Source organism: Micromys minutus (assembly GCF_963924665.1).
Source record: "Micromys minutus genome assembly, chromosome: X".
Classification (NCBI taxonomy): domain Eukaryota; kingdom Metazoa; phylum Chordata; class Mammalia; order Rodentia; family Muridae; genus Micromys; species Micromys minutus.
The window spans coordinates 111348738-111362103 of NC_137970.1; the positions used below are offsets into that span (position 1 = coordinate 111348738).

General features: G+C 39.0%; 1 protein-coding gene across 1 annotated transcript; it reads right to left on the reverse strand.

The window, feature by feature from the left end:
• Positions 1–1513: 1513 nt before the first annotated feature.
• On the reverse strand, positions 1514–12035 carry LOC308415203 (synaptonemal complex protein 3-like; the record flags this gene model as incomplete). Its single annotated transcript, XM_080910220.1, has 9 exons — positions 1514–1597; positions 3997–4101; positions 4844–4942; positions 5370–5469; positions 6241–6358; positions 7926–7960; positions 8223–8286; positions 9079–9260; positions 11968–12035. The coding sequence occupies 9 exons, from the start codon at positions 12033–12035 to the stop codon at positions 1514–1516; spliced, it is 855 nt and encodes a 284-aa protein (XP_080766346.1).
• Positions 12036–13366: the final 1331 nt, after the last annotated feature.

Below are 13366 nucleotides of genomic sequence, written 5' to 3' on the forward strand. Positions count from 1 at the left end.
CGGAGAATATTATTTTATTTTATTTTTATTTTTTTAACTTTATTTTAAAAAAAGATAAAAGAACAAATTTTAAGCATATTTGCATAAATGTATACAAATACATTTTTGTCAGTGCTTGGCACTTTTTTTTAAGGTTTGATACTCTGCATTAAGGTCGTACTAGTTACAATGAGCAAAAAGTACATGTAAAACAGGATGTAACCCAGAATTAGTCAACGTTTTCTTGGTGTGTAAAGATTGAGCATAATGTTTTTTTTTTCTTTTTTTTCCCTTGAACTTCACACAGTCCATGAGTTGTTTCTGGGGAAGTCCGAGCCTCTGGGGTTAGCATCCCACTATCAGTGACTGCATATCATGTCTGTTCTTTTGTGACTGGGTTATCTCACTCAGGATGATATTCTCTAGATGCAACCATTTTCTTAAGAATTTGATTAAGTCATTGTTTCTGGTGGCTGAGTAGTACTCCATTGTGTAAATGTACCACAATTTTTGTATCCATTCATCTACTGAAGGACATCTGGGTTCTTTCCAGCTTCTGGTTATTATAAATAGAGCTTCTATGAACATTGTGGTGCATATATCTTTGTTGTATATTGGAGTGTCTCTGGGGTATATGCCCAGAAGTGGGATAGCTGGATAAGGAAAAGCATTCTTATGTACTTATTTTACCTCTGTAACTTAGTAAAACTTGAAATATAGCCCTACTAATTAAAAAAATGTTTAAAGTTTCACATTTATTAAACTACATTTTTGTTAAGTTTCTCTGGAAAAATGATTTTTGTTTTGTTTAGTTTTTGTCCTTTTGAGACAGGGTTTCTCTATGTAGCCCTGGGTGTCCTAGAACTTACTCTGTAGTCCAGGCTGGCCTTACAGCTCAGAGAGCCACTTCCCTCTGCCTCCCCCACTGATTTGGGATTAAAGGTGTAAACCAAGGCCTCCTGGCACAACATGCACATTTTAAAAAGCACGTTATGAAACTTCATATTTGATGAATTTTAAAAACAAAACGTAAATATTTGATAACATTAATATTCAAGTCTTTGAAATGTTATTCTAGGAAATTTATTTATTTTACATCCAAACTAGTTTCCCCTCCCTCCTTTCTTCTCAGTTCCTCTACCCCTCCCTCCTCCAATCCACTTTATTTCTCTTCAGAAAAGGGCAGTCCTCCTATGGATATCCAGAAGCCATGGTATATAAAATTAGACTAAGACTAGGTACCCCATCTCCTATTAATGCTAGAGAATGCAACCAGTAGGAAGAAAGGGTTCCAAAGACAGGCAACAGTTAGAAATAGCCCCTGCTCCCACTGTTAGAAGTTCCACAAGAAGATCAAGCTACACAGTTGTAACATATGTGCAGAGGGCCAAGGTTAGGCCCATGCAGGCTCCCTAGTTGTAGGCTCAGTCTCTGTGAGCCCCTATGAGCACAAGTTAGTTGATTCTGTGGGTTATCTTGTGGTGACCTTCACCCGTTTCCTAAAATTTTTCCTCTCCCTCTTCTGCAGGATTTCTCAAGCTTTGTATATATTTGGCTGTGGGTTTCTATATCTGTTTCCATGAGTTGAAATTTCATCTTTGAAGACAGGTATAACATCCTTAAACATTAAAAAAGTAGCTATGCTCATGATATCCTTTTTGAGATAGGACTTCACTTTGTAGCCCTGGCTGTCCTAGAAATTGCTTTAGGTAGACCAAGCTGGCCTCAAACTCAATAGATCAGCATGATTCTGATTCCTGAGTGCTGGAAGTGCCCTGCCTTCATGATAATCATTACTATTTCAGAATCATGATAATCACTACCCAATCACTACTAAGGGGACATGCTATTTAACAGCAGACCAATCCCAATGACATTTTGATGCCCTGTGGAAATGAAATTTGCGAATGTCTTAAAACTAGTATGTAGGCAAGGCATACTGATACATGCCTTTAATCCTAGCACTTGGAAAGCAGAGGAAGTTTGAGTATATGAGTTTGAGGCTAATCTGGTCTACAAAAAACTCAGGTTACAGTACAGCAGATGCTGGCGAGGATGTGGAGAAAGGAATACTCCTCCATTGTTGGTGGAATTACAAGCTGGTACAACCACTCTGGAAATCAGTCTGGTGGTTTCTAAGAAATTTGTGTATAGTACTACCAGTATATAGGACCAGCTATACCAGTCCTGGGCATATACACAAAAGATGCTCCAACATATATCAAGGACACATGCTCCACTATGTTCATAGGAGCCTTATTTATAATAGCCAGAAGCTAGAAAGAACTCAGATGTCTTTCATCAGAGGAATGGATACAGAAAATGTGGTTGTTTACATAATGGAGTACTCCTTCGTTATTAGAAACAATGACTTTATGAAATTTTTAGGCAAATGGATGGAACTAGAAAATATCACCCTGAGTGAGGTAACTCAATCACAAAAGAATACACATGGTATGCACTCACTGATAAGTGGATATTAGCCCAAAAGCTTGGAATACCCAAGATACAATTCACAGACCACATGAAGCTCAAGACCAAGTGTGGATGCTTCAGTCCTTCTTAGAAAGGGGAACAAAGTACTTACAGGAGGAAATACAGGAACAAAGAATGGAGCAGTGACTGAAAGAAAAGCCATCCAGAGACTGCACCACCTGGAGATCCTTCCCATATGCAGTCATCAAACCCAGACACTATTGCTGATGCCAAGAAGTACTTGCTGACATGTGTCTGATATGGATGTCTCCTGAGACTCTGCCAGAGAGCCCTACTGATACAGATTAAGATGCTTGCAGCTAACCATCATACTGAGCATGGGGACCCCAATGGAGGAGTTAGAGAAAGGATTGGAGGAGCTGAAGAGGTTTGAAACCCCATAAGAAAAACAGTATCAACCAACCAGACCCCCAACCCCACCCCAGAGCTCCCTGGGACTAAACCACCGAAAAGTGTACATGGAAGATCCCATGTCTCCAGTCACATATGTAGCAGAGGATGGTATTGTCTGGCATCAATAGGAGAAGCCCTTGGTCATGTGAAGGCTCTTTTCCCCAGTATAAGAAAATGCCAGGGTGGTGAGGTGGGAGTGGGTGTGAGGGGGAGCATCCTCATAGAAGCAGGAGGAGGGGGTCTGGGGGGACCAGGAAAGAAGATAACATTTGAAATGTAAATACATAAAATATCCAATAATAAGAGGGAAAAAAAGAAAAGCAAAACCTAGTATATATAGTCAGCTTGATTAATGTCTTAACTGTTTAGTGCTAAGACATAAACTCATGCTCTTTAATACATTTTCTTAGAATGGGCTAAGCAATTTAACAAGTACATAAAACTGATTGAAGGAGTTTTCTTTAAAGAACCATGTAAAGTAGGTATAGTGGTGCCTGCCTGTTGTCTCAGGTACTTTGGAGGCTGAGGTTTGGGGATTATCTGAGATTATATCTAAATTTCTTTTTGGATTAGTGTTAGACACCATCATGACAAACATGCTAAGACCATGCCAGAAACATTAATGAAATAAAACCAATGTAACTTTCTATACCTGAATGTTGTTCCTTTGGGAGTGATAAATATACTGAAGCTAATATCTAAACTTTAATCATTTTTATTGGTAAAAACTCAACAGCATCATAAAGAAAAATTCACTGTATTTTAACAAAATAGGTAAATCCTTGACATATAGAAATAGTTGATACTAACATAACTGGATTTTATTCTAAATAAAGGATGAGAGAAACAAACTAATGACTAAAGATCTTATCATTTATACTAATATTTGTCTTAAAGTATGGTTCCTAGCTGGCATCTAAACTGTATCGCTCCAGTTTAATTTCTTTCTTCAAATATTCTTCCCATCCAAAGAGTATGCACTGGAGAGACTGACAGACATTCACCATCTCCTGCTTTTACTATACAAAAAGAGAAAAAAAGAGAGAACAAGGATAATTTTTTAGTCATATTTACCTACCAGGAAGTACTTTTCATTAATTCATTTTTCTAGTTTGAAATACAACTTACAGATTCTTTCATAATTTTTCTCCGCAGCTTATTTATTTCCTCTTTAAGTTCACTTTGTGTCCCAGTAAGCAGAACATCATTCCTTCTCTCCAGTTCTTCCAAATTCTAAAATACAAAAGGCTAGTTTATCCCTATGCCATTACCTTTCTACCTCAAGTTTTAAAATTCTCAAATAAAATTTCAAAAGTGAGTTTTAAACATTGAATACACATTATTTCAAATTAAAAAATACAATCCTATACAAAAATACCTAAATTCCTACTGTTGAGATGCAAAATAACTCAGATGTCAGTCAATATAATTATAGACGATTCATGGGCACTCTCTGCTCAAGAAATGGTTTGAGGGAATACTAAGGTCAATACGAGGAGAGGAGAGGGGAGATTTGAGCACAGGATCAAAAAGCTTGTAAGCACAACTGAAAGGACTGAGAGCTTGAAAGCTACTAGCCTCTGCAGTACATACACTTTGTCTTAAGAAAAAGAAAATAAGAAATATAGAAACAAAGCAGGGTCTTCTTAGCAAACATCCTAATTGTGAATAGTTCTAGTAATTTTCTCAAACATCAGGCTACAGTATACTTAGTACCAAAAGTCAGTGTGATCTAATGTGATATGAATTTACTAAAAGAGAAAATAATCTATAAAATGAGATTTTTTTAAATTAATTAATAGCAAAATTTATATTTCTGTTTTATAAGACTGTATCTCACTATATTAACCATTAGAATGCTACAGATCTAATTATCACATCAATTAGGAACAATTCATTCAAAATGGAAACTATCTTATTCTGGTAAGGAAAACTGAAATTTTTAAAGGAACATAATATTATCATATAAACTCACCTGTAAGAACTGTTCATGTACTTCTTTAATTGTTTTCAGTCTTTGATTCTGAATAAGTCTAGATTGTTGAAAAATCTTCTCCTGTTGCTGAAAATCATTCTACAAATAAAAAAGAAAAAAACTGTATTAACAATTTGATAAGTTCTGGTTGTTGCAGTGGGCTGTGTACATGCAGGCAAACATTCCCTCTGTCAAGTTTAGCTTAAACACTAAAACTATAAATTTAGAAAGCAATACTATTCTGAGCTCAGAAAAAGACATTTTAAGATTACTGCCCTTATTATTTTCCTTTAGTGAGCATTATGTCTATGTGAAGCTACTCTTTTACTCCTCACATGCTATTTCCCCTTCCTCAGCATCCTAAAATTACCCCCACACAAGGTAGGAAATAATCTTCAAGAAGTTGCTCATTCTTAGACATTTCAATCTCTAAACAAGCCTGTATGGATTTCATTCAACTCAAATAGCTCTACTATTCTTACTTGAGCTTTACTTATAATAGATTAATAGCAATTGAGATACTAACCACCAGTTTCTGATGTTGTTCTCTAAATTTCTTAAAATCTTCATTCCATTGCTCAAACAGATTTGCAAATGCCTGGGCAGATTCTTCGTTAAGCCGTGTCCTATAAAACATAGCAGTGTTTCACCTCATACTATTATAAAAACATTCAATAATAATGTTTTTACTTATACTATCATAAAAACAAAATTTCAGAAAAAATTGAATTGACACACTTATAGTATAAAGGGTAAATAATAGTTGAATATTTTGATGGAAACCTCAGAAAGAAAATTAGGTTTATATTGATTCCAGAAATACTTTTCCTACCATAAATGTCCCTTTCATGCAGGAGCTTTTGAAAACTAGGGAAGTTCTACCACACATATCAATTTTCAAAAAATATTATCTTTAAATAGTTCATTTTTCAGTTTTCTTCTGAATATAGATTCTCACAAAAATATCAAATGATTTACAAGTACAAACATTTCAGCAATTTGCCCACTCCCCATTTTGGCACAGCAATAATTTAGTAGAAAGCAAGATCTAAGTGTTTAACATGTTCAAACTGACATTTCTCTACACTGTCAGCCATGGTTAACTAGCTAACAAATATTAGGTTCTATTCATCTAAAATTTATCCAACTAATTTCAAGAGTGAATACCTCAGAGTAATAAACCTCAATTGTTACTTAAAGGAGAAAAACATCTTCACTGGCTTCTATGAAGCAGCTCTATAAAGCAGGAGGTCACAGAGGTACTTTCCTAGAGAAAACTCAAAGTCAAACATTTTCACTAGACTCCCAAATAAATGAAAGATGATAGCTTTTTTGAGTGATTTATATCTGTATATATTAAAGTTGATATAAACATGATTCTTAAAAAAAAAACTTACATTGCATCTTCATGTGAGTTCCAAACTTCTTTCATTTTCTGCTCAACTCCCTCAAAAGATTGTCTGGCAGTTGTCTCCATTCTTAGTCTCTTAGCACTAAGAGCACTGTTAATGTCAACTATATTAAAATTAATGTTGATTAGAATTCAACATCAAAAATTATTTTGTTCCTACACATTCAAATAATTATAAATTTGAGTAATGTACACTCACCAATAGCAAAGACATTTATAACTAAATTTTAAAATACTGTCAACATGATAGCATACAAATCTCATACTTTGAACATCTGGTTATTTTGAATTTTCTGACCGGATCTGTTCCATCAGCAAGTTCTATGAAAACATTCCAAATTTAAAACTTCGAAATTTGAAATATTTCTAGTCCCAATCATTTTGAACAACCACATCACGATTAGGCCTTTTCTAACTGATAATGTTTGGAGAGATGATAAAAATGAACGAATGAACAAAACAAAGGGGGAAAATAATTAAATAAAATTATAAAACATTCTATACTGGAGGGGCATGCTTGCCTGAGTTATTGTTTGAGAGAAAAAAATAGTTTATTAAAAAATAGATTTAAAAATGGTTAAACCTAGCACCTGAGAGGCAGAGGCAGGTAGACCTCTGTTAGTTTCAGGCCAACCAGGTCTACAGAGTGAGTTCCAGGAGAGCCAAAGCCACAGAGAAACCCTGTCACTAAAACCAAAAACAGGTTTAATTAAATTACTAAAATTACTTGTAAGAGACTGTCAGTGAGGAATTGGGGCTTTAGTTCAGTTAGTAAATGCTTGCCTATTGTGTTTTCTTAGTATGCTTTGGTTATCCTTTATATTTCATAAAGCTTCTATACAGCATTTTTACCCTGATGTACGGGCAAGCACTTCATACAAAAATTTAAATGTCAAATATTTTGTGGTAGCCAGGAATGGTAGTATACACCACTAATTCAATCTGTGGCCAGCCTGTCCTACATACCAAGTTCCAGGCCATTTCCCACTCCCCATTTTGGCACAGCAATAATTTAGCAGAAAGCAAGATCTAAGTGTTTAACATGTTCAAACTGACATTTCTCTACTAAAATTACTTGTAAGAGACTGTCAGTGAGGAGTTGAGGCTGTAGTTCAGTGTAGAACAGTGAATATTCTCTCCAAGAAAGCTAGTATAACTGATCTTACATTGTTCTTAAAACACAAGGGGTTTGGGCTCATATTTTAAATTTCTTACCGTCTATAAAAGTTTCACATTATACTTTAATTTATTAGAACAAAAATAATAAGAAATTATTTTAGAAGCTTCAATTTTATACTGCCTACCCTAAAGAAAGGAATACAGTATAAAACCTAGGAAATAAATTGAATTTAAAAACCTAATATAGACAGTAAAAGAAAATACACAGTAATTGTACATCACTTCATCTGTTCAAGGAAGTATACTTTTACTCTTCTCTTCTTTTAAAATTCCATTAAAGTCACATATGTCTAAAAACATCGCTTTTACTTCTCTCATCATGGAAACATTTACCAAAGAATATCTACGATGCTCATCACAAAGATTTATGAAAAATATTATGAAAACAAGACATTGAAGAGCAGATATATAATACACTGGCTAACATATTTTTGCAAATTTTATGTAGTTTTAAACAATTTTATAAAAATATAAAGATATCCAAAAACATACCTCCAATTTTTCCAAGAATAACCTCTACCTTTTCCCTATGAAGAAACCACATTTAAAAAAATATTAAAGCTGGCACTGTAGTTCAGTAATAGAACATTTCCTAAGCATGCATAAAACCCTCTGGTGGATATCAAACCCTGTTTAAGGGTTAAAAAGGGAGAATAGTTTGGGTAAATGGCAAATATCAAATATTTTATGTATGTTTATGTTAAATTGTTTATATATGCTACATGATACATAAACAAAGCAAACATTTTTATGTACATTATTCAACAAACATAATTTTTAATATTTTACCCCGGATCTGTAAACAGTTCTATAGAACTTCTCTTCCCATGTGAATCAGCTGTTGAACTCAGTTCTGTTGACAAGGAAAAGAAAAACATTTTTGAAATTAAATGTTACTTTAAGAAATTGAAATTAAGCCAGGTACAGTAGTGCACACTTTTAATCCCAGCACTTGGGCTGGGGGGGGGGGCAGAGACAGGCAGATCTCTGTGAATTTGAGACCAGTCTGCAAAGAAGTCCAAGACAGCCAGGGCTATAACACAGAAAAACCCTGTCTTGGAAAACCTAAAAGAGAATAGAAATTGCGATGAAACATTATATTTTATGTTCTTTCACAGACATTTGAGAACTTAAGGTTTTGTATTGGATACATGAATATAAAATATTCTTTGACAGTTAGATGAAGTTAGACCTCAATTAATGCCCATTCATAGAAACAAATTTCCAAGTCTTTCTCGAATAAAATTATATAGCAAGTTATATACTACTTACCGATTAACATGTTAGAACTTCAAAGGCAAGACTACATGGATTTCTAGAACTTGGATATGGGGATATTAAGATCAGATAAAAGCAAAGTACATGGAAAAAAACTAACAAAATTTTATGTGTATTAGATTCAAAACAAAAGAACTAGAAGGTGTCATCAATACTCAACATTTAGAAGCTTTCATTTTTTTAAAAAATAATATTATATGCATACATACACATCAATGTGGCAATCAGAGGACAGTTTTCTGGAGTAGATTCTTTCCTTCTACTGTGTGGGTTCTGGGGATCAAACTCAGGTCCTCTCTAGCTAGCATAGCAAACACTTTCATCCCCTGAGGCAGCCTGCTAGCCCCCAACATCTGACACCTTATACCTTCAATGTCACTCCTCTGTGAAGCACTGGGGTGCTGAGAGTCATCATCAAAGTGATAGACTCCTACAGGTTCTTCCTCTGTTGGTGGGCTTCCAAATTCTTCAGGGTCCCTTCTTGGAGTGTTTTCAAATTCTTCAGGGTCCCTTCCTCCACATCCACAGGGAAACATAATTGTATGTTTTCTGTTTTAAAGCACACAAAGAAAAACAAATTTCTCAAGCCATCTTAAACCAAAGGCATTATTTAAATTAACTTAGAAAATTATCATATAAATCAAGATGTTCTTATTTGAATAATGCTGTTTGTTTGTTTTTTGTTTTTTGTTTTTTTGGTTTTTTCTTTTACTTTAGTGGATCTCAGGTAAACAACTTGTCAATTGTCAATGTAAAAAGAAGTTAAAAGAATGGTGGTTTAACTTGGACCACATTTGTACCCCTTCACCAGTTCTTGATAAATTTGAGCAAATATGTAAGTTTGTATATAGTTTGTGTATCATTTTCAAAGATATATGCTGATTGAAAATAGAACATGAGCATGCAAAAAATCTGCTCCTAACCAAATAAATATTAAAAGCAAAAAGTTTTTCAGCACTGGGGATGTAGCTTAAAAGTACAGCTCATGCCTGGCAAGTAAGAAGCCCTTGGTTTCTCCCAAGTACAACCCTACCTCTAAAGTGGAGGAAGGTCTTAGTAAATTGAGATACTAAAGACTGCAAGGACAGAAGATTGTAACTTTAAGGCCTACCCAAGCTAGGCCAACCTAGGCTTATCTTACAAAAGTAAAACAAAAAAAGCTCAGTGTGGTAGTACATTCCTCTGATCCCAGTATGCAGAAGTTTTAGGCCAGAGACTCACCAATTTGAATCCATCTTGGTTATACAGTAAAGAGCTCTTTCTTCCATTCTAGGCCACACCCTCCCCATTCACTTGCTATTCTTTGTCCCCTTCTAAATTTTGGTCTCATTTTGGACTCCACCTTTTCTACAGCTCCTCCATACTCCCAAACTCTACCAGAGCCCCTAGGACCCCCTTCCCTGGAACCCTTTGCCACTCCTAGCTACCCAATTCTACTCAGCTCCAGTAGCTTTGGGGCCCCATACTCCAGATTCACCTCTAGTTCTTTCCTAGCACTGAATTCCTCCTTGACACTAGCTCTTACATTCTTTTATTTTGTCAAATCCTCTTCAACTTCTAAGGATTTACTCCCTACTCAGTCTAGCCTATCATTGCCCTCTGGTTTCTTTCTACCCCATCTCTCCCCAGTGACTCTGTCCCTCCAATCTCTTCCCAACTCCCCTAAACCACTAGGTGTTCCTTGCGTCTATCATCTCTCCAGTTTCACCTCACCTCGCACCCTTCCCAGTTCCTCCCCATCCTTTACCCATCCCCAGTAATTTCTCCCTGACCATACTTTTCTCTTAGTTCTTCCCTGCTTCTAACTACTCTCAGTTCCTCATTTCTACATCTCATGTCGCCCAGGTTCTCATCCTCACAAGCTCTTCCCAAACCCTTAGCTCCTCATCACCTTAGGTCCTCCTTGCTTCTAGGTGCTCCTTCCCTTAACCCTTTCCAAGCCCCCCCCCCAACTTCTTCCTCACCTGTATCCACTATCCAGGCCACCCCTAGAAACCTAATCCTTAAGACCTCCCTAGGTCCTGGCTATATGCCCCTCCCTCCTCTATTTCCTCCTTGTTACCCACACCTCCTCAGCATTTTCTCACATACAGCCCCTCCCCAGATCATCCTCCCATCATAGTTCCACCTTCCTCCTAGCCTTACCCCAGCTCCTCCTTACCCTTAACTTCTCTCCATCTCCTTCTAACCTCCTAACTCATCCTCACCAGTAGCTGCTCCCTTGCTTCTAGTCTCTCCCCAGGTATTCCTTACACCATGCCTTCCTAGCTACTCTAACCTCCTAACCCATTCCCAACTACTTACCACTAGATTCCCCAGTCCCAAAATCTGGTTCTTCCTTTTTTACATCTCCCCAGCTCCTCACCCCAGCCCGTTCTGAGCTCATACTCACCCCCAACTCCTTCCCAGCTTCAACTCACACCCAGTTCCTCCCAATTCTTAGCTCCAGTAGCTCTGGGGTGTAGGTTTATGTTAAGGTAATACATGATTGGACAGTGGAGAGGTAGGTGGGGAAAGAGGCTGGAGAAGAAGAGGAAGGAGAAGAGCTTGATGGAGGAGTTGGAGGCAGATGTGTATGTTTCTCTCAGCAGATCTCTAGCTTAATGAGGTTGCTATGAATGTTCCTAAGGGTTTCTATGGGTCTAATTTATCTCATATAGATGGGCAGTTTATATCTTTGTCTATTGGTTGTAAGCTTATTGTGTAGAGGGTTCATGGATTGAGAATTTAACATATAAACATTGTTTGATAAGTTAATCATTATGGAGTCATGTTTATATTGGAGTGTGGAGAATGTGAGCTAAGATCTCAGCTGGTAGAGGAGCAGCTGGGGTGAGCAGTTTCAGCATGGTGGCCTATGGCTCCGTGCGGGAACCAGTAGACAAAGTTCCAGACTAAGAGAGAGATGGAGCAGGACTGGTGGCAACAGATTACTTTTTAATATTTACCACAACAGGTGATGCCCAATCAAAAACTCACGACCCTGAAATTAAGAGTCTGATGCTCTACTGACAGAGCTAGGTTCTTATCAATAGACATCTGTACACCAGACAGAGTGAATATAGACATATATTAGGAAAGTTATTAATAAATAAAGATCTGACGCTCCAGATTGAGAGCTGGACAGATCGAAATACTTTGGCCTAAAGTCCTAATTATATCCTCCCCCACTCCGCAACCTCAGCAAGGTTTACCACGGCCTCCATTTTACCATTGGCAACCTCGGCTTGGTCCACCATCACCTCCTTTCCCCCACTCCGCAACCTCAGCAAGGTTTACCACGGCCTCCATTTTACCACTGGCGACCTCGGCTTGGTCCACCATCACCTCCTTTCCCCCACTCCGCAACCTCAGCAAGGTTTACCACGGCCTCCATTTTGCCATTGGCGACCGCGGCTTGGTCCACCATCACCTCCTTTCCCCCACTCCGCAACCTCAGCAAGGTTTACCACGGCCTCCATTTTGCCATTGGCGACCTCGGCTTGGTCCACCATCACCTCCTTTCCCCCTTCCGCAACCTCAGCAAGGTTTACCACGGCCTCCATTTTGCCATTGGCGACCTCGGCTTGGTCCACCATCTCCTCCTTTCCCCCACTCCGCAACCTCACCAAGGTTTACCACAGCCTCCATTTTGCCATTGGCGACCTCGGCTTGGTCCACCATCACCTCCTTCCCCACCCCCCCTCCGCAACCTCACCAAGGTTTACCACGGCCTCCATTTTGCCATTGGCGACCTCGGCTTGGTCCACCATCTCCTCCTTTCCCCCACTCCGCAACCTCAGCAAGGTTTACCACAGCCTCCATTTTGCCATTGGCGACCTCGGCTTGGTCCACCATCTCCTCCTTTCTCCCACTCCGCAACCTCACCAAGGTTTACCACGGCCTCCATTTTGCCATTGGCGACCTCGGCTTGGTCCACCATCTCCTCCTTTCCCCCACTCCGCAACCTCAGCAAGGTTTACCACAGCCTCCATTTTGCCATTGGCGACCTCGGCTTGGTCCACCATCTCCTCCTTTCCCCCACTCCGCAACCTCAGCAAGGTTTACCACAGCCTCCATTTTGCCATTGGCGACCTCGGCTTGGTCCACCATCTCCTCCTTTCTCCCACTCCGCAACCTCACCAAGGTTTACCACGGCCTCCATTTTGCCATTGGCGACCTCGGCTTGGTCCACCATCTCCTCCTTTCCCCCACTCCGCAACCTCAGCAAGGTTTACCACAGCCTCCATTTTGCCATTGGCGACCTCGGCTTGGTCCACCATCTCCTCCTTTCCCCCACTCCGCAACCTCAGCAAGGTTTACCACAGCCTCCATTTTGCCATTGGCGACCTCGGCTTGGTCCACCATCACCTCCTTCCCCACCCCCCCTCCGCAACCTCACCAAGGTTTACCACGGCCTCCATTTTGCCATTGGCAACCTCGGCTTGGTCCACCATCACCTCCTTCCCCACCCCCCCTCCGCAACCTCACCAAGGTTTACCACGGCCTCCATTTTGCCATTGGCGACCTCGGCTTGGTCCACCATCTCCTCCTTTCCCCCACTCCGCAACCTCAGCAAGGTTTACCACAGCCTCCATTTTGCCATTGGCAACCTCGGCTTGGTCCACCATCTCCTCCTTTCCCCCACTCCGCAACCTCACCAAGGTTTACCACAG